Source organism: Cyphomyrmex costatus, unplaced genomic scaffold, assembly GCF_001594065.2.
Source record: "Cyphomyrmex costatus isolate MS0001 unplaced genomic scaffold, Ccosl1.0 scaffold508, whole genome shotgun sequence".
In the NCBI taxonomy this organism is placed as follows: domain Eukaryota; kingdom Metazoa; phylum Arthropoda; class Insecta; order Hymenoptera; family Formicidae; genus Cyphomyrmex; species Cyphomyrmex costatus.
Window position 1 is genome coordinate 153,445 of NW_017279335.1, and position 26,457 is coordinate 179,901.

The following is a 26,457-nucleotide window of genomic DNA, read 5'->3' on the forward strand; positions in this document are numbered from 1 at the left end:
TAGATTTAGATTTTATAGTTTTTTGTGAATCTTATAGAATTTAGATCTTTCCACCGTAGTGCTTCCCATGTAGTGATGAGAAAGGGATCGCTTCAGTCCAAATCTGGCTACATCTTTGCGAGTACCCGCAGAGTGGGTACGAAACGCGGAAGTGGAGGAATGATTCGCTCCACCATCTCTCTGCGAGTTCCTTTCGTTAGTCAGCGATCGCGCGGCGAACAGTGCAGTTCTCGATCGTAGGATCCAGTAGGATCGTGAGGATCTTCCTTCTTTGCCTCCTTTTCCTCTTTCCTTTTTACGTCGAAGTGATCCTCTTCGAAACGCGAATACGGGATTCCGCGAGACAAATTCACGAGGATGCGTCTGAATTTCTCATTCAGGAGTTCCACACGTCTTCGTCGTCATAATTCGATCCTAGGCTTCGTGATCGATCTCGATCGGATTACGGCCGAAGAGGACGATCGAATTTGCGCCGCGAACAGTTGCGACGTGTGATGATAATGCTGTGATCGGCGAAGGAGAGACAAGCGGTGTAGGAAAAACGATCAGCATGAGATGTTTCGAGAGCTTCTTCAAGCACACCTGGCAACCGCAGCAGGTGCATCAGGTGAGCAACAACTTAATTCCGTCGTTGTTTTTACGTATGACGATAACTCCGGCTTTATCATTTCAGAAATGTGTCGATCGACACGTCAGACCTATTATTTTGATATTCTGTTCGCAACTGTATTACCGAACGACGTATTGTACTGATACGTGCTATCGGGTACGATAATCACATACAGAAGGAATTAATGGTTCTGCTGCACACAAAAAAGTGATCTTGCAGTTGTATAGCAAAAAAAATATGTAGGTACGAAAAATAGATAAATTTCCAGCAAATGCTGCGATATCGGATATACGTTTTGCATCTAATCATATAAATGATAAAGATAGAATTTAGATTTATATGCTATAAATTCAGTGCGTACGATACATATAATGTTCTATCAAATACAGAAAACAGGGATAATTCTAGCCAAAATTGTTTTTGCATGCAAAAAAACAGTTTTGGCTAAAATTATCCCTGTTTTCTATAAAAATAACCATGTTGAATTATTTACTAAAATAATTAGATTGGAAGCTCACAAGTATGATGATATATGATGGTGAAAAAGACTTTGACATTCTGGCGATTAAGCTGAGCGTCTATAATAATTATAAGATTGATTCAACATGATTATATTTTTAAATTTATTTAGCTAAAGTTTTAGATACTTCAGCCATATTTCTTCTGTGTGTTTATTAGATCAAATCCCTAACCATTTTCTTTAATAGCACATTAGAAAATGAATTAAATTGTTTACTTTTTAATTTAACCTTTTATTTTTATGTTAATGTAAAATTTAATATTTTAATTTAGAATAATTTAATTTTATTGTTTAATCGAAGATTTACATTAACATAAAAATAAGAGTGTAAATGGACGACGGTGTTTTAAACACGCATAAAATTTGCAAATGAAAACAGCTTTAGAAAGTAACAAAAAAAATAAAGATTACCATTGATCAGCTCCTTCATAAAAATGTTATCGCGCAATAGGTACGAGTTTTTTTCTTCATCGTTAAAAGATAGCAAAGGCATATATATTATCACGTGCAAATTTACTAAAACGTGTAGATATTTTGCAAGAACGCTTTAACTACCGAAGGTTAACACAATTTTCTTCACTTCCGGATACGTCATACATAATGTGGTATGATGCTTCCTAAGCTTCGATAAAACATGACTACCTTTATATTTTTCGTATTTTTTCCTTTGTTGTTGCTGTTGGTGTTCTTATCAATGTAAAAAATTTCAAAATACATTTTTCAATCAAAAAAGAAGTGATTTGTAATATATATATATATATAATAACAATAAAATATATATTTCTAAATAATTTTCTGCAATTCTCGCTACTGATCAAGTTACTATCCTCAAGATAACTAGCGACTTGTGCGTTTATTTGAAAAGTGCACAGAAAAAATGTTATGGTTGCCACAACTGGAAATAATGATAATTTTCGTCCATCGATACATTTAATAACAGTAAGATGAACTTAAAACCCATAACGGTTACAATATGATATCTTATGATTATTACAATCGTACTATATTTTTTATAATCAATAATGTATTGATGAGCGACTTTTGGTCGTGGCAACTGTAGCCATTTTTTCCCGTATGTCTATAGCTACCTGCGATTTATTCATCACAATAAAAATAACAATAAAATCAATAAATCAATAATCGATAAGAGATAACCGATTAGAGATCCCTTGAGAACAGTTCAAACGCGAGGGAATAAGGCTAAAGTAATCGATGCTATAATAAGTGCGCTTAAATTTACGTATTGAAATAAATATTTCGAAATAAACAGCACTAAAAAAAGGGTAATGTAAGAGTCAAACAATCAAATTAATGTAACGTCTAGTTAAAACAAAATTTTGAAAAACATATAATTGATCCATAAATATAAAAATATATAACTACTTAAAATATATATAATAACGTTACAAGTTTCGGCTCTTGGATCGAGCCCTCTTCAATTTAAATTAAATATTTAATACGTACATTTATAAAATGTGAAGTCCATAAAAAGAAAAATATTAGGAACATTCGTATAATTATTGTATACACTTTTTAAGTATAATATAATGTTGAGAAATATACAATCTATTTAATACTTTATTAATAAATTGTTAATTAATGTTTATTTTCTAAAATATATTAAGTTTTGTTTTTAAAGATATCGTCCCTAATAGATACTTTTTACGCTCACCGTATATTAGAACACGGTCTCATTTATGGCTGATGCGACACGACCTTTTATCGCGATTCGCACGCCTGTAGTGCACATGAGCTAGTCAGCACGAGCATATAATTAACTATTGCCGGCAAAAATTCGCGCTGTACATTTTATCTCACCTATTAAAAGATATCTGTTTGATTAATTTGAACGCGTCCACGTGTTTATTCCTCCGCGATAAAAATCGATAAAAATTCGTCAAAATGGCCGAGTGAGACGAAACGCGGCAACGGGCGATCCTAATCGCACAGATTTGTAATAGTCGACGAACAATTTCTTTTCTCGTTATACCTAAATAATACGATTAAAATGCGGTTGTTATTATCGTTGCCGAGATGTCACGTGAGCTCTCTGAAGATCCGGCGAACGACGATCCATGAAACGCCACGCGATTTGCATAACCGTACCTGTCCTCGCGGTAAATAATGGACAAGAGAGAGGCAGAGGCAGAATTACGCAAGGTAGCATTTGATGAGCGCGTGTGTCGCAATATTTTCTCGGAGATGCACGGAGGTGATCGTGTCCCAGACTTTCCTCCATCGTTCTATCGTCGAGCGTTTATTATGTAGCGCATATAATACAGTGTAATTCGCATTGTAAATGCATGCAATTTCTGGTGAAAAGTTTTCTTAGAATTCTTCACGTAATTTTTCGGAATTTCTATATATTATTTGAGAATTTTTCACAATTTCTATGTAATTTTATAACGTCCTGATTTTTAGAAAATTTCTCAGATTTTTTTAATACAAATTGAAACATTTTTCAGAAATGCTAAGAAACTACAGCTTTTTTTAAATTCTTTATGTAACTATATAGCTTTTGGAACATTCACAGATTTCTTATTCCATTTTAGAAAAATCAATTTTTTAGAATATTCAATTTTAGAAAAAAAATTTTATAAAATCTGAAGTTTGAAGTATTTAAACAATATCTTTATAAATTAATATGTGTGAATCTTTATACATATATGTATAATTCTTAAAAATATTGTGTAAGATATTATGAAAATTTTGTTTACCTCAAAAATATCTTCTCTCATTTTCCAGTTAGTTAAAAATAACAATAATAATAATAATAATAACAGCTAATAATAACTAACATATAATCATAAAATTCATTTCATGGTTATATGTTAATTAACATCTTAATAATCTATATAATTTCATACGATTAAGTAGTTTAAATAGTTACTTTATGCAGCTAATTAACTATATCCACCAAACATATAAATACTGCTATACTGAAACAAAATTACTAATTAATTTTAATACATATTTCTTTGAATAACACCAAGTAAACATTTATTTACAGTAAAGAAATATTTACTCAATAAGAAAGTGATAACTAAATCAAAGTAATGGTTCTTGTACTAAATAAATACACATTTAATATAGCGACTATGATAATATTTTTAAAACATAGATAAGATAGTAGTGTATTGATAAAGACAGAAAAAAAGAGACAAAAATAGGGCAATAAACTGCATCCACTAGGCACAAATCAAGAGCCGATTAAAATTACGAAGGAGCACAGGTATATGTATATTCCTATAGGAGTTTTGTATCATTTGACTTTTGGTATCTCTCTGGTGCTTTGATGACACCTACATGACATTATATTGCTGTTTATTTATAGATTATACCAAATCTCCTTCTTAGCTTTTGTAAATGTTGTGTGTGAAGAGAATAAATTCTAGTCTAATATACACTTTACACTTTAGTAAATATCTACTTAAAACTACTATTGAAACAAATTTATTAAAATTTAATATATTTTTTTCAATGTACATAACATACGCAAATATACATATATCTTACATATACATATATCATATGGCAGTAATATATTTAGTGTTTGGGGTAATTATAATATGATTAGTTACAATTAATTTATAATAATTAAATTAAATAACAATGACGATAATTTCGCGGTGAAACGCGTGCAATAAACCTGAGAGGAAAAAGACGTTTATACGACTGGCGGAACTTCCGAGGATTTCGACGGTAAATCTCCTCGAGGAAGGGGGAAAGCCGGTTTATTGGCCGGCTGGTCAGGGGTCGCGGTTGATAAGCGGTGATAATGTCTCTCGCACAGTTTAAACTAGTCAGTTCCGACAGCGATTCGCGCGGGCGAGCTACTGTGAGCTACTGTGCGCGGTTCACCGCCATCGTACCAGCAGCGGGGCTTTCAAGGACTCTGGGTGTAAATTAACACTCGAGATATCCGCGAGTTCGTGAAAGAACGGTATTTCTTCTTTTAGAACTCGGAGGTGCCGCTTCCGAGATGCGATAGCGAAGTATGGGCAAAGACAATTGCTACAAGTGCAAAAAATATGGATACATGTTTGGCAACGTGAGTACCTCTCATTGATACTATCAGTCTGAGAGATCCGATTAACATCTGTAAAATTAGGATGAAAAAGAAGGAAAGAGAAAAAATATTTAAATTGACAGAAAAGAATTAATATTCCCCTCTGTCTCTAATTATTTCTCTGAGTGTTTCTTCTAAATTTCTTTTTTAACAAACTCAAATTATTAAGTTTTCGTAATTATAATTATTAATTATTGTTAATTGTTTGTGTTCGTACAAAAAAAGGTTTTACTGAAGTGTCTAAAAAATTTAGTTTATAGATACGAATTTTAAAATAATTCTGCTGAGTCTTAAATAATTATAATAACACTTAAAAAATTATAAATAACGATAAAATTGTATCATATAGATATCAAATAATAAAGACACTAAAGGACTCCTACTGATTTAAACAATAAAAAACAAAGATAAATACATTACAAACTGTACAATTCTCAATAAATAATAAATATATAATTACAATAGATTCGTGCGTTCTACGAAAAAACAGATCTGAATATATTATTCAGTAGTTACAAGGGTAAGACACATAGTATTCTGTAATGTGAAACTTTTAAAATAATTAAGAACACTCAAGCATGACGAGCAATGTTGTAAGAAACTTTGACATTCTAACAATCTTAAATGTCCTACATAATTAATAAACATTAGTCTCAAAATATTATTCTCAAATTACAAAAAATTAAATAACAAGATACATCGGAAAAAAGTAGGACACAATTTAAGTTTATTATCAATTACACTCAATTAAGAAGCTTCAAACGTTTCGAATTATTTTTGAGCCATTATTGGCGATCATAAACGATATCTATTGATCTCCATTCTACATAATTATTTTGACGGTCAATTAATAAAATTATTTTCAGATCTCTGTAACTAAATTTTTAGATACTTCGGCAAACCGTACGTCTTTCCGTACATTATTATAATTATTGAGCTACAGAAATAATGTTTTACTAAATCGAGCGAATATACGGATGATCGGAATAATTTTAACACAAGGGAATACATGAGTCTCTGAATAATCGCGTTATCGGGAGTTATCGTTCGCCAATCGTCCCGATTTATTCCGATGTTTAATTTCACAATGCCGGCGTAGCAACTATATTCGAGAAAGCGATTAAATCCCTCATAAAGGGATCCCATTAATATCGACGATGGCGAGTGGACACGGTCGATCGCCTCTAATCGGGTCGTTGACTGTCGTTTGATCCTCGAATGCGGTGAAAGTCGCGTAACGAGTAACGTTAACATGCCCCTTCCCTATATTGCTAAAAACGAAAGAGATAAAAACGCGAGCCGATCTCGAAGTGCGATCTCAAGAGGCATTAGTTATCTCGAAGATATATAGAGTGACTTGCGAAGTCAATCGAGCATTTCAAAAATTGCAGAAAATTATTTAGAAATACGTTCTATTGTTGCCACGAATCTATTTTTTCCTTTTATTAAAAACATATTTTATGCAACTTTTGGAACACTCGATCACGATTTCGCGATCAACTGTGTGCTTTCACCGAGATACGTACGTTGCCTGTGTCTTCGCGAAAGTTAATTATTATTAATATGTGTCAATGATCGTTAAACTCGTGTCACACTACTAGTTGAAAACTGAGGATTGCGAATAAGATATAAGAATTCGACCAGTCACATGATTTTAATTTTAATCTGTTTCGATAACAATAAAAAGATATAAACATTAAGGTTGCTAAAAATCAGTGTTGTGATCAGTATACGCTATAATTAATACAATATTTAATAAAAAATAATTTTATATACATTATACAATAAAAGAACATTTTTTTACTATATATAACGGATAACCAAATGCCAAACATTAGTTACAATATATATCAAATTTAATTTTCAATTAAATATTGATTAAATATTAAATATCAGTGCACTAATCACAATACCAATTTCTAGTGTAGCTCTAATTTTTTTGTTGTTGTTGTTGTTAAAATAACGTAAGGAATTTAACATTTTTAAATTTTTTAATCCATTTTGTTCTTTGGCGAAGTTCTACACGCGAAAAGAACAATTTTGGCTTAGTATCTAAAAATTAAAAATGTGAAAATTCAACTGAATACAGATCTAAAAATAATTTTATTGGTCTATCAAAATAATTAAATAGGAAACACGAGTAATGCTGTGAAAAATTTTGACATTCTGACAACCAGTTTGAAGATCCCGCATAATTATTTTCATAATATACCAAAATTATTTTCAACTCTATATCTAGCTAAACATTTGTAGATACGTCAGTAAAACCGTCCTTTGCGTGAATCTTTAATTATAATTCGCATACTTCACTCATCAATGCGTAGTGTGACATGAGCGTAACAGATGACAATGTCTGGATCCATATGGGATCGATCGTTATATGATAGACCAGCGAAATCTCCCCTACCCCTCGATAACCAGATTCCTGAAGCACACGTAATCACCGGCTTGTTTTATTCCTTTCACTTTCCGATTCTCATATCTTGACGCATCTACATCACTGAATACGTTTCGATTATTGCCGTTGCAATAATGGCAAAAGAGAAAAAGAATAATCTTTTCAAAATTCTTGTTTTACACAATTTGTGGCTATTACTGTTGCGATGGCATGAAAGATGCCTGATTAAAAGTTCCAATTTTACACACAGTAAAAAACAATTTGTATTTGTGTTAAAACTGATCCTTGTTAAAATTTTTATGTCGATTTTTTAACATATTTAATGTGATCATGTTATTCAAATATCATGTGTTAAATTTATAATCAATATCCTTTAATGTTAAAATAACACAATTTGTAAATAAGTGAACAAATACATAAAGTTATGTTACTTTAAAATGTAAATTCTAAGAAATTCTAAATGAATAAAATGTATTAATTTATGATATTATATAAATGTTAATTTTATTAAAAAAATATGCTTCTACAATTTGTTTATAAATTGTTACATTTTTTGTATTAATCTTTTATATAACACTTGTATTACTTTCTAACACATTTATTTTGTGTTAAATTAACACAAAAATTTAGGCAGACTGTTTAAAATTCTAAACATTATTAGAAATTTTTGCTATATAAAATATGTTAAATTCAATACAAATTTTCCAACAAGGACGAAAAACTAAAAGCGAACTAAAGCTTAATGTAATTTGAAAAATATATACATGAAATAAATTTAAATAACAAAATATTCATAGCAATTTTAAAGTTATGCAAATAATTTACTATGACTGTATGTATTTTATATTATATTATATATTTATATTTTATTTTACCACGAACAGAATTATTTTAAAAGACTAGTTTTAAAACGCGGAGATTAAGAGATGAGTAAAACCTCTAATGGCGTTTTAAAGTTTAATAGGAATTTAGTTAAGCCTAACTGGAATCTAATTTTTACTGCATCTCGTTTTATTTCTATAATGTGTTAGATTTGGCCGAGTTTGGATCCGGAAATATGAAATGACACCATGTTAATCGGGTGATTCGCAGGATGTTTAAAACCGCTGACAGAGAGAGATAATTTTATCCGGCAATAAATGTCGAAATACCGCAATGTTTTTTACTATATTTTTTCTGTTTAAATGGCGATATCGTCTACGAATAATATTATTTTCTTTTGCACTTTTTACGTCTCGTTGTAGAAACAATGACAAATAAGAAATTTTTTGCCTTTATCGTTTGTTACATATAACAAGTTAACATATAACGAGTAAACACACTGACGTCTTTGACAATCAGGAAATTTTTCAAGAAAACTAAACAACAAAAGTGTGTGTGTGTGTGTGTGTGTGTGTGTGTACGTTCCAATTTAACAAAAAAAATCTTTTTAAATAAAATATCCAAAGAAGTTATAACTTTTCGATTTTAAGTTTTGAATTTAACATTCTCTACTATAGTATAATTTCCCTTTATATTAAATATATTTTCGATTTCAAAAAATGCTACACCACACTTTACGTCGCACTTTTGTAAAGTTCTGAAAATTGTGGCAGATAAAACCCCAGCGAGAAATGACTGTCAATTAAATATCAAATTGATGTCAAAATTAAAGCCGTTATTTATTTCGAAGATTTGAATTTTTTCGAAGCTTTGAAAAATATATGCGAATGATGAATTCATTCAGAAAATGCTATAAATATTGTAAATGAAACGAATTAATATATATATTGAAAAAATATTCTTAAAAAAATTTTATTATATTAATTTATGTAAATAAAGAAAGATAATGCTCAATAAAATAATCTAATTAAGAAAATTAAAGAATATAAAAATAAATTTATTCTCAAATAAATGAATAAAGAATAGCAAATTAACATGAATGTTTTGGCTTTGATCTATTTTGGCATGAAACCATAATTTTAAGAATAAAAATTCCAGACAGAATCCAACGAAACTGATGAAAGTGATTAATCTTACTGTTATTTTTACGGCGTAATTATAATACAACATAAAAACATTTTATTTCAGAATTCGTCATAAAATTTTATAAATGTGCGCCTACTATATATTATTACTATTGTATTAAATATTAATAAGTGCATACTTTTGATCGTTCAAAGCTTCGAAGTTTGAAGGTATCTAAGCTTCAAATCTTCAAAGTTTAAATGTCAAAGTCCTCGAAGCAAATCATCAGTAAATTCCTAATCGGAATTATATCGATTCAATATTAATTCGATAAGTCACAAATTTCTGACTGGCAACATTTCTGAAGTTTTTAAGAGTAAAGCAACAATTTTTTTTTTCTTTACATTAAACCGTGTTATCTACGAGAGTGCAACAAAAAAGATAACAATAATAACGTTTACCTCTTGGGTTCCAGATGGATTCGACGTTGAGATCGCAGCTGGCGACGAAGACAGCGGAGGTACATCGGCATGCTGCCGGCGAGACTACGGAGCTGGGTGAGATTAAGGTGACCATGCCCAGCAGCGTCGCGACGTCGATGCCGTCGACAGCTCACACCAGTGCTAGCGACGCGACGCCCTGCAAGAACGGCGGTTGCAAGATCTGGAGGAGCAGCCGAATCGGAAGCAGTGAGTCGCGCAGCGAGAGTCCATGGCACTCACTCAAAACCATCTTCCTGATCTCCGTGATCGTGGCATTTCTCCTCTGGATCATCGTCTATACCCTGCTGGATCAGTACCGGATCTTGTGATCAAGATCATCCCCGCTTTACAAATCTTGCTCAGTTCTCGCGATTGTAAATAGCGATGAACACTCTGCGGCCTCTGGTCTCGCGATTTGAGTGATATTGGATTTTGGTAGCGATCTTGTTGATGTTGGGATCGCAATTTGTGATCGGATCCACGTGACTTCGTGTTCTCCATTATAATCGTTGGATTACAAATCCTGTGACTTTCAAAGGTGCTCACAAGTAAATCACAGGGAAAGAACGATTTTTTTGCTGAAGTATCTAAATATTTAATTACTATCTAAAATTTGTTGAGTAGACCCCACTTTTAAAGAGTAAAATTGAAGCTACTCTTTCAAGCTAATTCAGTTTTCATTCTTTAGAGTGAGATTCCACTCTAAAGAATTTAGAAAGGATTCTTCAGTAGAACTATGAATAGTAATGAGTGATATAATTTCACACTCAACAATATAATACATAGTAGTTATATTGTTGAAAGTGAAATTATAACATTGATATTACTATTTACTGGGTTGTGACTTTGTGATCGCGATTTGTGATTCGACTATGAATTCTGCAACTTTTACGAGATTTTGTAATCGTAATCCACGATCACAGAACTGGTAATCCGTGCGACGTGTTTCGCAGTTCTACGTGATTAACTGCTGTTGGGACCAACATGTATTTTCCACCATCGCTATCCTACATTTCTAATTTTACAACGTAAATTTCGTCCATGTTTGTATTACAAATCGTATTTGCGTTGTTACGATTGCTCATCAAAACGAAATGAACAAATCAGTGGAGAAATTCGGAAGAAACGACCGAATGCTCAGGGAGAAATCCTCCCGGCAGCTAAAAGTTCCATAAATCGGATTGTAATATTCTATATTTCGTATTGTGTTTTATAAATATTTGGCTCCTGTAAATATTCGAATAAAATACGGCGTTGCATAGTACATTATTAGATTATTCGATCCCTTTATTATCATACTCGAGCAGATTGCGCACTGAGTCTGATGTTAAAAAATTAAAAAGTACGGCAAATCTTCTTTTTACACAGAGTTGTAAATAATACTGAGAGAGACGCGATTCTTAAGACCTTCAAAAATTGCGCGGACCTTAGTAAATCTACAAATCGTTATAGAATCAATCAAAAAATTCGTTCGCCTTCTCTTTCGTGACACTTATGCTAATACGACAAATAAATGAACGAATGTTTTGATCACAAAGCAGCTTAACGGCTCAACGTTTTTTTGGCTGGGATTGTAATAGGCAAGGACCCCAAAACGACTAATGTAGAAGAGAAGAGGGATAAATGAAATCGTTAAAAGATATCATGAACCACGAAAGAATTATGTAGACGCTTTGCGTTTTACGTTTACAGAATTCTTTGTTATTTTTCTCTTCTCCTGCAAACGAGTCCCCTTCTCCTCTACACAGCATCGCGATGAAATTGTCGTTGGTAAAAAAATATGACTGCGCACGCATGATCGAGCATGTATCTCGCGAGACAACCACACAGCAACGGGTTCAGCGAATCGCGATCCGCGGTAGACGACAATGTTGTTGTTGAGAATAAGCGATCTGAGACAACCAGAAGTCAGCAGTCTCAGTCGCAACCGCAGCAACAGTCGCAACTGCAACTGCAGTCGCTATCGCCGTTGACGACGACAACGTCGTCGACGAACACGCGAGATCAAGAAACGGATCCGATGCGGCAGCATCCAAGTGCGTGGAGATTGCGGGACGACGATAACGATGATGATGATGATGATGATGATGATGATGATGATGACGATGATGACGAGAACGAGGAGGAGCAAGTGGACGACAACGTGATCTATTCCTGTCCCTTTTTGCGGTTTTCTTAGATGAGCGAGTAACGATTGTGCGTATTTTTCAGTTCTCCGCAGCGACGACGGAAAGACGCATGCCACCGAGGGTGATTTTGGTCGGCTGGGACAGCTTTCGCACGAAGCTGCTGCTATTCCTGATTGTGTGTCTTCTCATTTGGGCTTGCGTCTTTTTTCCTCTACTCGGCACTCTTGCTCCTCTTCGTTCTCCTCTTCCTTCTCCTTATCATCCCTCAGTCGCGAAATGATGACATCGAGTACACTTAAATCGATACGGCAATTCGATGCGGCGACATTCAACACGATCAACACATACATACTTTCACGCGTTTACATTTGCATATATATTATATATATGTATATATATTACGTCCAATATATATAATAACTTTACATTTTTTGGTATTCAATATTTACACGTTGTATACGTCTAATCATAAATATATTAATTTACGTTGTGGCCTTCACGGAGAAGTGATTAAACAGCTCATCTCCGAACCATCTTAAAAATTCACTTACTTCTCCTTTCTCTTTTTTTTTTTAAATAGAAATTGTACGCTCATTGCAAAATCTCCGTGGCTTTATAAATGTCTCCATAATACATAATTTCAGTATTTTCCTTTTAAAATAATTATTGACAAACGTGGGTTTAAGACGGCTTGAAAATGGCTTCGGTTGCGAGAGATAGAGAATATTTGAACGAATCCGTCTCTGTCGCTCCCGTTCAAATTCCCGCAATATTTTTCCGCAATATTACGCGATTACTATATTGATTACTATCCTCCTTGGGATCCGATCACACAATCGGTTTAATCAACCGCAATCCCTTGGAAAGTCCGCCGCGCGCGGCCTTTATCGCGCGATTACGCTACGTTTTTATTTATGGAACACTTTCGTTGTGTTAGCATATGTCGTTATATGTATGCCGTTGTTCTCTTTTCTTTTTTTTTTCTTACGTACTTACGGTGGTAAATATTTCTCGTTTCGTAGTCGTTTGCTCTAGATGAGAATAATATCGAGTAGCGACTTTACGTTATAGTTGCTATATACAGGATGAGTCAACAGAAGCGAAAATTTTAAAGATCTCCCGTGAATTCGAAAATACAAAAAAAATATGTGCAACGCAATTTAAGTGCTTCTAAATATTTCTTAATGTTACGCGAAATGCGAATGTTTACAGAAGTGTAATTAATTCAAAATATAAAAATCGAAATATAATTAATTAATGTCTTGTTACCTTCTAATTAATAGTATATACTGTGTACTTTTTTTCAAATTCAAAGGAAAATGAAAAACCGTTTTATTTCCGTTAACTCATCCCGCCTGATCTTATCAACGATTTTCGGAACGTACACGCGATAATACGACCATAACATTTTCTATGCTTACAAATATAGCTTATATGTATTACTAATTTGGCATGTAACAACCGTAACGGTGCGTTTATATACTAGCAACCGATACGTCGCGACGAAGGAATTCGCGTAAATATTGCAAGATTTACCGAATCCTCCTTTTTCGTACACAATATCCCGCGTGATGTGTCTAAATAAATTTCATTTATGAATTCTTTTTATATAATTCTTTTTATGAAAAGAAAAAAACATTTCATTAAGGCTCAGTTTCACAATTCACAGTTAATTCTTAATCACAAGTTGTGAAACTGAGCCTAAGTCTTATCTTTTTTCACAACTCCATGACTTTTAATTATCTCAAAGTCTTAAACAATTTTTTTTATTAAAGATCCGTTTGAATTTCTTCTAATTCTTCTGGATGGACTTCCAGCCCACATAGAAAAGTAATAACATGAACAAAAAACGGAATAGTGTTCAGCCTATCCGTTTAAATTAACAATTTAAATTTTAAAAGAAGAGAATAAAATGTTATTGTCTAACCGCGTTCTTAAAACTTGCATGGCTCAACTTCGCATGTAATTCCAAAAGAATATCCCAAATGTTTTCATTAAGAGAAAAAACGGACTTTAGATTGCGCAAAGAATTCATAAACTGGACACATCGTGGAACATCCTGTGTACATTACGCTGTTAGTCACGCGATGGTGATCGATGGGATAAGTTTCCGAAGTGTCTAAGTCGTATTTCTAATAACTCGGAATAAATACGAGTGATGGTGGATACGATTCGTATGAAAAACGCGCGAACATATCGATCAATCGAACGAAATTATCGAGTACGCAAGAAAAGTTAATTAACATGCATATCGCGGGGCAAGAGTAAATGCGTTTGGAATGCCACGATAGTGTATATTACGTGAGAGTAACCGAAGTTAAATCGATACGTTCAACGGAATAAAATCAAGAGTGTTGATATAACTCCTTCTTTCATTGCAACTTAATTAATCGTTTTACTACACGGAAAAATGATAAAATTTCACGACTATTCTTTAAAAAATGAATAATTGAACTACAATATGGCGAAAATAAATAAATCTTTGTACGTGTGTTTGTGTGTTACTACATAAGCAATCTTACGCGAAGAAGATATTTCGAGTTCGATACTCCTGAGCGTCGGTATTAAAATTAAAAAAAAAAAGGATGGTATATATTCGCAAACGAGATAAATTTGATGTTTTTCCTAACATTAACATTAGGATAAAATCGTCGTCCAGGTTTGTGACTACGTATATTTGGGGTAACAACCAACGCGTAACAAATTTGACGCGCGAGAAAAATAATACCGTTCCGACATTCCTAAAGTGTCGAGTTAAACTTATAATAAAGTAAAAAAATAAAAATTAAAGAATCGTTTATATCCGCGGCTTGTACGTCAGAGTGACGTGAAACGTTTTCACGTCCATCTCCGTGCAATCCTGTGGCCCAATGACACCATCGCCGCTGGTGCGCGATGGCACGCGCGTCTCTTTGCTCGCGTGTTCCTCGAAGATATCGTTGTGGCTGCTGTCCATCATCTTCTCGGTCGCTGGCTGTTGCTGATCCGCCACCATCACGCGCACGATCTTCACGTTCTTGATCGTCTCTAGGGAACGCGACTTGGACGCCTCCGTCACCATCGCTGCCGCGGCCGCTGTAGCCGAGCGGCCCGCTCCTTTAGTGCCGTTTTCTTTGTTGCGACGAGACGAGTTGCGATGCCAACGTTGCTTCTCCCTGGAAGAAGTTCTTCGAAGACTCGGCCGCTTCACCGATTCCGCGCTGGCACTCAAACCCGTAGCTGTATTCAAAGAAATTTCATTGAACAAAGACTCAAGATAAAGGCTGCTTTCCTTTTAGGAAACATAATCGACATAAGCATCAGTCTATCCTTCTGGACTTTCAACAAAGATAGAATAATTATGTTGATTGTGTAAAAGAAAAGCAGTCAGACACAGGTGTTTGATGATCTAAAAATTTGAGAAATCAGAAAAAAGTTGTTGCAAGCCAAATGTAAAGTTTTAAATTTGTGTAAATAAATATATAAACGTAAAAAAATTAAATCATAAAGATATTATTAAAACTTATATAATAAAAATAATCTGATTAATATACAAGATTAAAGAGCAAAAATATCAAACTCGATCAATTCTCTTCTTTCTATCGAAGAAATTACTCAAATCATGTAACTGTTTACCAATATTGCCGGAGGAAGACCGATTGGAACGCAAAATGTGTATCGCCGAGGGATCACTGTCGGCGGTAACTACAGGCGTGAGAAACCATTCAGATCTAGTTCGCATTCGTGCGGCTTGCCTCTCATGAACCTGTAGCAACAACGATGACACTTATTAGTTTAATTGTCTATTTGTCTTCATTGAGACATCGTCACGATCGTCTTACCTGCGGTAGGTAGCTGAGACTTTTAGTGCTCTCTGCGTAGCGATTCACCGCGCGAAGCTCGTCCAGAGTCATACCCAATATCCCATGCTTAGAATGTTGACTGCCATTACTAGACGAACGACTGGGTAGCTGTAATAATATAATCTACTTTCTATGCTGTTTCAAACCTTTTTTGCATTACAATTGCGACGCAATACAAAACTATGATTTTTTGTAGATAGATGGTTTTCTACCTGGAACAAGCCATTTTCTTCTAAGCTCACTGAAAGACGTGTGTAACTCTCGAGTAAAGTGTTTTCTGGAATCATGCCTAATGATGACGCGAGATTCACGGTCTCCGGCACGTGAATCAACGCCGGAGTTGACTGCGATTCCTCTTGATGCGACATACCTATGATATAAATAAAAAATTATTACGATATTGTATAGAGCAATACTTAGAATCTTTTTGTTGTTATTAAATATTGGGTTAGATTGTTAAAGGAATAAAAATACATTTCCCTTTTCTCGTGCTATATACAACCTTGGCCAAAAATTAGGTACTTTAATAACTATTATTCAAAATTTTATCAAAAAATTATTTGATACTTGCTGTAAATAATCTTTTGTTCCAAGAACCCTTTAAATTTGTATATAATGCTAGTAATCAATAGGTGACAATATAAGTAAAAGAATTATCCTAATGAATGAGAAAAATATTAGTGCCTAATATTTTTTACCAAAACTGTATCGTCGTTTTAAAGTATTATTGAGAGAGAGAGAGAGAGAGAGAGTTAGAAATAATTATTAATTACTTCCTTCCTAAAGGAAAGGAAATCTTTTTTATCAAATACGAAATGCGTTGTATAAAAAAATGATGGCGCAAGGAAAAGGAACATGATTCTCGTTTCTGATGTCGCGATGCGATGATTACAGCCAATATGATTATAGCAATAGCCGAGAATCTTAATGCTCAATTCAATGAGATCAGACTCACTTACATTCTAAATTCAACTTCAATCCCCATTTTTCGCACTCGTATTGCAACCACGATTTTTCAGCCTCCAGCGACAGCTGTCCTAAAATTCATATACTCAAGTCGTACACGCGCGATTAAATCGTCGCAAATAAAAATGCGCGCGTATACTTACTCGATACGAGAGTATCCGGCGGATATCGGAAACTGAAGATCCAATCTTCCTCCACTTTTAATATTCGGCCGGTTATACGCGCGTAATATTCATAATTGTCCCTTCCGAACAGATTGGAAACGCCGAAGTTGTCTATCATGAACTTAGTGATGCGGGTGGCAATCTGGAAATAAGTTGTCGACCATTAATCACAAATAATATTAAAATCCTCGAAAGAATTCTTTACAATAAAATGAATTTTTCTCGAGCGATCCAATTTGCAGACTAACAATCTTAAAAATTTGTATTTATAAAAGACGGATGCTTTCCATAACTGATGGAAAAAGAAATTATCTCATCATGATAACATTAAAGATCAGATTTTGTGCTAAACCTTAAATCTGAGAACATCCTCCATTTTAGCAGTCTTGCCGTCGCTGACGCAACTATGAAAGAACGAGGGTGCCACGGACACCCCTAGGGCCTCGCTGGTCATCCCCGTGTGCGCTCGCTCGCAATTTACTGCTACTATTCTGAATGTTCCAAACAGCAGTACCAGTAATCGTTGCGTATATATCGGCATGGAAGTAATTAATCTGCGCAGCGTAATTTCCTTTGTAAAGGCAACAAAACAACTAGTCTCGAGAATAATATAGTAAAAATGTATCGCAAGAAATCGTCACCTGTGTATCTGGTCCCGTTGTTGTTCTACACTATCTAGTTGGATTATGGTAAACAGTTGTTGCTCCATCTCTTTACCGAATATTCCACCAGGTATTTTGCGCAAGAACTTCTTTAGAACGCTAGCTATCGTGTAATCGCTGAAATTGTCCATGTTAACCAGATGTCCAGTTTGCAGGAAGTGTACCAGTTTCTTCATGTTACCTTGGTGGCCAGGTGCCCGAAAGATGTCTTTTCTGAGTGGAGCTTCCTTGTTCAATTTCAATATAAGGACCTACAAGAACAATTTTAATATAAGGATAACCTAAAATAAGGGGCACTATTATTATAATTGTATGTATTTGTATATTCACATTTAAATATTAGTAAGCACCAAGATCCACTTTGATCAAAAATGGCTTTCTTCTTTTCTCTCATTTATGTTTAAACTATTATTATTGTATTATATTACTTTGCAATTATTCTTCGTGTTTTGATCTTCCGTCTGCAATTTGAATCTTTTTTGCTCAAGTTTTTTTTACTACTCTTAGCTTTCAAAAAATATTGAAAAAATCAGGATTAATTTTCAATATTTCTATTATCAAATATATTTATGAATTATCTCAAGAAGATCTCAGCCCTCTTTCATTTCATTATGGAAAGAGAGAAATTTTACCTGTGCGAAAAACTTATGAATAAAAATATATACTTCTTTTCTCTGCTACATATAATTATAAATTATTACTAATTAAATTATTTTGTTTCTAAAAAAGATATATACAAGAAAAATCTTTTTATCGAGTACAAGATGAATTGCAAACGGAGGATTAAAATATATGCGCATTTCACAATGAAACAATCGTTCCACAATCGTTATTTACCAGTAATGGGCCAGGAATATCATTCTTGCACACTTCGTTCAGGGGTGCACCAAACTTGACCCTGTAAAAAGAAAACAGGAGTTTGCAAACGTTATTTTCTTAGCTAACAGGAATATTATCCGATTTGATTCCAACGAGACAATAGCGGGAAAATCGCATGAACTCTGGATGTAGTGTACCAAAGCGAGTTTCTCTAAGGCAGGCACGGGAAAATATGTTGAATTAGAGGCGTCACGACAATGCGTTTCATTGTTTGTTACACAAAATTGCGCTACGAAATATCGCTACTCTGGATTCGCTAAACAGCTTTTAACAAGTCAGCACTATTAACATGATGGATCTCTGAGTTATCAACCCATATTAGTGACATACGATACACGTAATTTTCGCAAACTTTGCGATTACTTACAAATGCTACCATGCATCTCCTCAAACACATAACGTAGTGTTGACAATATTTGCCCGATATATTGTTAAATATCAATTATCACATCTGTGAAAAAATTTAAAAGATTTAAAATACCCAGATTAATTTCTTTATTGATATACTGGCTCACTATGCTTTATCTATATATTAAGTAATTAAGTTAATGATCTACAGGAAATTAATTGTCTATGTGAACAATTAATATAAATTTTTATTTAAATGCACGATTATATAAATACATTTTATAATCAAATGATTTATACTTTTTATTCATCGTTAAAAATATTGCTAAAATTAAGATTTTTGGAAAATTTGTATTCGAATCCATGTCCCTCATTTTATAATTAATATACACAATCATAAAAAATTGGTATTTTTTTTATTTGCGGTAACATATGTTACTGTAAATATTATATCACAATTAATAAATTATATAATATTATCTCTTTTCTTTTTCCCAAAAAATACATTTAATTTGAATTAAAAATTACATAAATATATAATATATATTATATAATATTACATAATTATTTTTTTATAATCAGACGAGTCATGCCTTCTACTTTTTATTAAAGATATACAATTACAAGAAAATTTCTAAAAATTTATACTCGCTAAGAAAGTGACATATTATTTTTCAGAATTATTTGTTGATGTAAATATCTATTATATTACAGCCAATGAATTGTGTACTTATCTTTTTCCTTACAGTCAAAAAGTACAAAACTATACAGTGTTTCTATACATGTGCGTACCTATATAAATACATGAAAAAGGCTGTTAATTTTAAAATAACATTTTCTAAAGATAAAATATTGATCAATAAGCGATCGAAGGGTGAATATATTATTTTCGTAAAGTGATATACTAACTTTTCCAGGCGTCTCGGGTGCGGAGGCTCTGAGGAGGGATGTCCGCAGCTAGTTACAACATTTCCCAACGTAGCAGCGCGTCGATGCATTCTCTCTGTCCAGCTGCTCATTGTACTACAAAATCTAATGGCAATGACATGCGAGCACTATTCACTTTGGGCTCTTCGCTTCTTGCAGCAAAAGGAACGTCACGCTCTCCTCCCAAACTCGGATCTTCTGTGCCTCCTAATCCAGTCGCTGAAAGTACATCATAAGATTTTTGCTTACTCTGTTCTCAGTTTCTAATATCTGATGCAAATATGTGCTACATTATAACTTAAAAATTCCCATTGTGTATATCACTATTGTATATCAATCACAAAAATAACTTTGAATTCGACCTCTTCTCTCTGATTTATTATCATCGACATTCTCGAAATTTCTTAACAGGAATATTTGTGCAATTTTTCCAATGTTAATACATGAGCTTACTTAAACAAAATAGGTTTGTATGACAGATAAAGTTTCACTAATCAATAAAGGAAATTATAAAACTTTTGTATTGTCTATTGTAAAAAAAGCATTGATACAACAAGTCTGTCTAATAAAATATCATTTGATTAAATTTGAAAAAAAAAAATAAAATCTCAAATACAGGTCAAGTGATTTCAATAATTTGATTTTAACGATCAGTGATTCAACATAAATGTGGGAATGAGATTGGGAAGAAATAAGAAAACTATGAAAGCAAGAAGGGGGAAAGAAAACAATAAATAAATATTTATTCACTTCTATCGATGTAAATTAATTTAAATGTTGGTTAAATTTAAAATTATAATTTACTTGTTATCTTTTTCTAGTTCTGAGAATTAGAAAAAAAGTAGGTTAAATCCAGATTAAAGTTAACGTATATTTATAGAAATAAACATAATTTTTATTGTTAGAACTAGAAAAAGATAAAAAATTAAATTGAATTACAGTTAAAATTATTTTAAAGTTAACATAATTTTACTTTAATATCAGTACAACTTACCTGTTTCCTTATCTTTTTCCTAGTTCTAAGAATTAGAAAAACATATATCCATTTCTATATCGATATAGAGTATCTTTAATCTCAGTTTAATTTCTTCTTTATCTTGCTCTGATTCTCAGAATTAGAAAAGATAAAGATTAAAGTAATTGATATTGAAGTTAATCTACATTTATAGAAACAAACATAATTCTAACCAAAATAAAAACAAAAAGTAAGTTGATTTTGTCCAAATGAAAAATAAGAAAAAGAAGAATAAGTTGAACCCAAATTGAAGTGAAACTTTGACAGAGAAACGGACATTCATCTTCTTTATGATTCCATTTCTGCCAATGTAGATTAACTGTAATATTTGTTTCACTTTTTTTTTAATTTAAAAAATTCAAAAAAGATAAAAAGTAAATTAAATTAAAACCATAATCTACATCGATGGAAATAGACAATTCTTGTAATTAGAAAAAGATGAACTTAGTTGAACTAAAATTAAAATTAAATTTTATATATATATATATATACAATGATAGAACAGGCATAATTCTCAGAACAAGAAAAAACAAACAAGTTAAATTAACATCCAAATTAATCTAGTCAGAAGCAAATACACGCCCAGCCCTGTCAGCAGAAGAATGACAACCCTGTATAAAAAAAAAATCAGAATTTTAGATTCAGCAATGATCATAAAAATCCATTTCTACTTCAATTTCCTTGGGAATTGAAATAAACAGAAAATGGATTTGCATGGCTGAATTAAAATTTCGATTTTTCGGATACTGGGAAGTATAAAAAACGAGAGAGTGCAATCGCGACAATCGTGTCGACAATACAAGAGATCGGTAGGGAGAGGAAGAGGAAATCTCACCGAGGCACAGGGCGACGACGGTGAAATCCCTGGGTCGTCGAACGTCGAGCGAGCGCGAGCGTATCGCGTCAGGTTAACCTAATCACGCGCGGACGACATCGTGCGGCGCGACGACGGGGAACGGGAGACGGACACGGCGGAGGTGGTCGCTCCCGCGGGCCGCACGCACCAGCCGCGTCTACGTTTCCATGGAAATGTCGCGGCCGCGGTGCCGAAGCGCCGACGGCATCGTCTCGGCCGTGCCACGCCACGTTACGCCCACGTTACGGCACGCCAAGACCCAGGACACCGACACACGTGTCTCTTCCTCGTCGTCGAGGGGGAGGCCACCCTCGTCACACAGTGTCGACGGTGTGTGAACGGCGGCCGCCAGCGGGCCAGGAGGAGAACATCACTTCTCACGTAACTGCCACGGCCCGCGCACCACCGCCCGTAGCAGCAGCTATCATCGCAAAAAATCAATATGATTCCCCCCTGAATTATACCTGGACTGGATAATGGACACCGATGGACGCACGCATGGTGAAAAATAACAAAAGGTGAAGCATTGCGCATAATGGCGACAGCATGAAATAGTGAACCAATCAGAGCGTGGTATTATTTTGAGGCGCGCATCTTAAAATCTGAATTGGTTTGTAGAAATTAAAGATCAAGGTTATGATTTGCTTTCATATTCGATTTATTATGGTATCTGTTTTTACTTATTGAAAATATTTAATCGATTAATAATCTGTCGGCATCGAGAATGTGAATGATATATATCGCAATTAGGTAACTTACAAATTTGTGGTAAAGTATAAAACAATGTAATTTACAAATATGTATCCGTACCTTATCCGAAGCCATTATTCGTTTATTTTCCTAATATTTATTGCAATAAATAATATTTTCATAATGAAACGACGGACATGTTACATACGTTTTAGTCCAGTCAAATTAATATTTTATCTCGCAAAAAATGAGAGATTTATGGGACCTTTTTAGGATGGTTCGGGACATTGTGGAGAGCTTATTTCTCGGTTTTCGGATTCTTCGGGCTGGAGCATTTTGAGAGAGGGGAGGGGGAACGTATTTTAGCGCATTTTGGCCATAACTCGGCCAATTTTGATCGGAATGGATCGTGCAACCTCTCTTTGTGTAGGGCTTGAAAATACCTACACAAAGAGAGGTTGCACGATCCATTCCGATCAAAATTGGCCGAGTTATGGCCAAAATGCGCTAAAATACGTTCCCCCTCCCCTCTCTCAAAATGCTCCAGCCCGAAAAATCCGAAAACCGAGAAATAAGCTCTCCACAATGTCCCGAACCATCCTAAAAAGGTCCCATAAATCTCTCATTTTTTGCGAGATAAACCCCTTTTTTTCATTAATTTGACTGGACTATTTCCTCGATTATGCCGCTTGCTGTATTTTGCGCCGGAAGTGCGTCATCTCACATAAAATTCTTAACCAATAGTAACGAATTACAGCTGCAGCGTGCTGCGCATGAAAAAGTACCTTAAAAAAGTAGATACCGGTCAAAAAATTGAAGTAAATAATTGAGATCATAACCTGAAGTATTGTTTACTGTTTAGCACGATGTTTGTTCCTGCCGTTTTTATTGAACATATATTTGTTTCTGATATTATGAATGTCTTTTGTGTCAAATTTATGCTATATACGCGACAGCGATAATTTTTCGTTACAAGTATTTGTTATAAGTCAATAAATAAAAATAAATCGATCAAAATATGTATGAAATCTATTTGTCAATGTGATATGTGACAGAATATAACACATGTATATAAATGTATATGGTTTGCATAAACTGTATTAAAATTGACGGTTTGGAAATCGAAAATCCCAGCGTGACTGGATTAGAAGTAGAAATTCATTAAGTAAGTGTTTTTTTTATTATTATTTTGCATCTTCTTATAAGGAGTGTTTCAGCCAGCAAAAGTATGATTAGATATGTATAAAACAATACAGGTCTTTTATTTTCATTTACAAGATATAAATGAACTAAAAACTCGTCAAAACCAGAGCAGGATATTTCTGTGTTTCCTTGTTAAAAATGTACTAAATTTTAATAAATATTTAGTTAAATAGTATTAACTAAACATTTATTTATAGTAAATAATAATTAAATTAATTTTCTTTTCTTTTTTATTCTCAGCAATATTATACATGTGCCATGTGTGCTAGATAAGATTAAGATAAATTTTAACAAAATATAGAGTTTCAAAAAAACTGGGTATGCTTATAAGATGAATAACAAAAAGAAGACGATGGAAGATAACAGGGATTCTAACCGAGAACAAGGATTTAAAAGAGGATTGGAAGCAGATAAGATTCTTGGTTCGGCAGATGATAATGGAAAATTAATGTATTTGATACAATGGTAGGTAATATTAAATTACTTATTGATTTAATTGACATATTATATAGTCCAGCCAATGTAGGATTGTATGTCAAGATTGATAAATAATCTGCATGCAGTATACCAAGACTCACTTTGATGGAATATAATCCTCTTCATTTATTTATGTTAATATGTAATATCCTTAAAACTTAATACATTCAGAAATACAGAAAAAGAATTCAAGCCCAGCTAGAAATGATAATGGAAATGATGTTGATTTAACGTTGAAATTATCAAATTGACAACAAATCGACGTCGAAATCATCAAATTGATGTTGAATCGACATCAATTCCATTATCATTTCTGGGAGGTAATGTGAATAATTTAAAAAACAGGAAATAGGAAATACTGGTCATTACAATCAAAACTGGATTTTAATGCTTTAAATAATTCAATGTGAATTATGTGTATACTATATATGTACTTGCAAATATATCATATTTGTAGTCATTGAACTGCTTACTGAAAATTTTTCGAACTTTAAAACACATCAACATTACTGAAATAATATTATAATTAAAATTTGATACTCAAGGCATCTATCTTAATATGATGGAAATCTGTAAATAATCTTGTTTTTATTTTTTGTTTTAATTTAAAAACGATTAAAGTCGATGATGAATAAGAACAATTGTTTGCACAGGAAAGGAACAGATGCAGTTGACATGGTGTCTGCAAGTGAAGCCAATGCCAAGTGTCCTCAGATTGTTATCCGATTTTATGAGGACAGAATGACCTGGAATAAGGCAAAAATAAAAGTGTAAAATAAATGAACTTCTTTGAAAAGAAAAGCTGACTCTTTACATCTTTTCAGAAGATTGACTTTTATTGTGATTTCTTAATGCGGTCAAATATCATTACAAATGTTTTGAAGCATTTTACTAATTAACCAATTAAATAATGCTTCATTGTATTTGTAGTATTACGTTAACCATTTTCTATATAAATTTATTATAAATATTATCAACGATTCGTGATTTATTGTATTCTAAATGCAATGAATGTGTACCTTTTTTTTAATATCATGTTTACTGAATTTTCTTCAATCTCTAATATACTCAAAATTTATATTTTCTAGTAAAGAGTATATATAATATATAAGATAAAAATGGAATCGAATCTTCGCTGTGGATGTTTTAAGTGCAGAAATAAATATGTGTATAATGTAAGTACAATTGAAAAGCACAGACTTGTTCCAGTATTTATGAATCTATTCCATTTAATTGTTACACATGTTCAAGTAAATTTGTCAAATATGCATGCGCAAATCGTTTATACAAATTTATTATTGAAGCGTACATATGACAAAACTGCTATTATTTCTGCTTAATTAAGACAAGATTTACTTATATCACTCTTGGATCTCATTCGTCGTTTGTCATCTGCAATATTTTAATTCAATATTTGATTTTATTTAAAAAAAGCTAGTTAGAATTTATATGTATTAAAAACTTATTAATACATAGAGGGTGTTTTTAAAAAGTTCCAGACCTCTTAAATATCTTGAAAAATAAGTATTTCTGAGAAAAATGCTTCATATAGTACAAAAGTTTACAGGGTTGAAAATTATCTATTTAATGACATTATTAATTTGATCAAATCGATTATATATATATATATATATATATATATATATACATAAAACACTATAATAAAGCTTCTTTTTTTTATCAGTACTTTTCATGTTAAGACTTAAAAGGTCCATATTCAGATCACGTTTTTATTGATAAAAGCGCCAGTTTTTCTCTGAAATTTTATGCGTAACGTAAACTATAGTATGTAAAGCCCGATCTACAATTGCGTAAACGTAGTTGTAAGTGGTGTAGTTAAGAATTGACCAGTCAAATATTCTTGTGTATTTCATGCAAGAAATGGAACGCATCCTTATACCGGTTCTACATTAGTTGCAAACCGATCGCAAGTTTGTTGCGACAGTCAATCTAAAGCGTTGATTTCAAAATGCAAGCTTGAGATTGGCTGTCGCAACGAACTTGCGATCGACTTGCAACTAATGTAGAACCAGCTTTATAATAGGTGCATCCAGAAGCACGACCGCTCACTAAGCGCTTAATGAGCTTTTTTATCTGATTGGCATATTCTATTAGATCTAAATATATAAACCAAACAGGTACAAGAGCTCACTGAGCGCTCAATGAGCGGTCGTGCTTCTGGATGCACCCAATGTTGGTGCAACCGGGCCTAAAGGTACCTTTTCATGCTGACGTTTGACGCTCATTTTCAGCGTCAAAACAGATCACGTGAT

The 26,457-nt window shown here is 33.2% G+C and overlaps 3 protein-coding genes across 12 annotated transcripts; 2 read left to right on the plus strand and 1 right to left on the minus strand.

Moving 5' to 3' along the window:
• The first annotated feature begins 323 nt into the window (after nt 1–323).
• LOC108778708 (uncharacterized) lies at nt 324–19,993 on the plus strand. 5 transcript variants are annotated; one of them, XM_018545957.1, is made up of 3 exons: nt 324–607; nt 10,020–10,112; nt 19,934–19,993. In XM_018545957.1, exons 1-3 carry the CDS (start codon nt 551–553, stop codon nt 19,955–19,957), a joined length of 174 nt encoding a protein of 57 aa, XP_018401459.1. In that variant the 5' UTR covers nt 324–550; the 3' UTR covers nt 19,958–19,993. The 5 variants fall into 5 exon arrangements, with proteins under 5 accessions (XP_018401459.1, XP_018401455.1, XP_018401458.1 ...); XM_018545955.1 differs by lacking the exons at nt 324–607; nt 19,934–19,993 and adding exons at nt 3,263–3,290; nt 5,090–5,181 and having other exon boundaries at nt 10,020–10,651; XM_018545953.1 differs by lacking the exon at nt 19,934–19,993 and having other exon boundaries at nt 10,020–10,651.
• LOC108778711 (uncharacterized) lies at nt 12,228–20,137 on the minus strand. The gene is given in 12 exon segments (XM_018545964.1): nt 12,228–12,412; nt 12,415–12,449; nt 14,990–15,374; nt 15,771–15,900; nt 15,977–16,105; nt 16,210–16,367; nt 16,957–17,034; nt 17,107–17,269; nt 17,480–17,681; nt 17,769–18,040; nt 18,627–18,687; nt 19,926–20,137. Coding segments are annotated over 12 exon segments (1,902 nt in total). The 5' UTR covers nt 20,036–20,137; the 3' UTR covers nt 12,228–12,233.
• A 1,902-nt stretch (nt 20,138–22,039) lies between these two features.
• Nucleotides 22,040–24,958, plus strand: LOC108778709 (chromobox protein homolog 1). Of its 6 annotated transcripts, none has more exons than XM_018545963.1 (3): nt 22,040–22,332; nt 24,039–24,172; nt 24,838–24,958. In XM_018545963.1, exons 2-3 carry the CDS (start codon nt 24,039–24,041, stop codon nt 24,956–24,958), a joined length of 255 nt encoding a protein of 84 aa, XP_018401465.1. In that variant the 5' UTR covers nt 22,040–22,332. The 6 variants fall into 6 exon arrangements, with proteins under 6 accessions (XP_018401465.1, XP_018401463.1, XP_018401460.1 ...); XM_018545961.1 differs by lacking the exon at nt 22,040–22,332 and adding an exon at nt 23,305–23,322 and having other exon boundaries at nt 24,009–24,172; XM_018545958.1 differs by lacking the exon at nt 22,040–22,332 and adding an exon at nt 23,523–23,669 and having other exon boundaries at nt 23,948–24,172.
• Nucleotides 24,959–26,457: the final 1,499 nt, after the last annotated feature.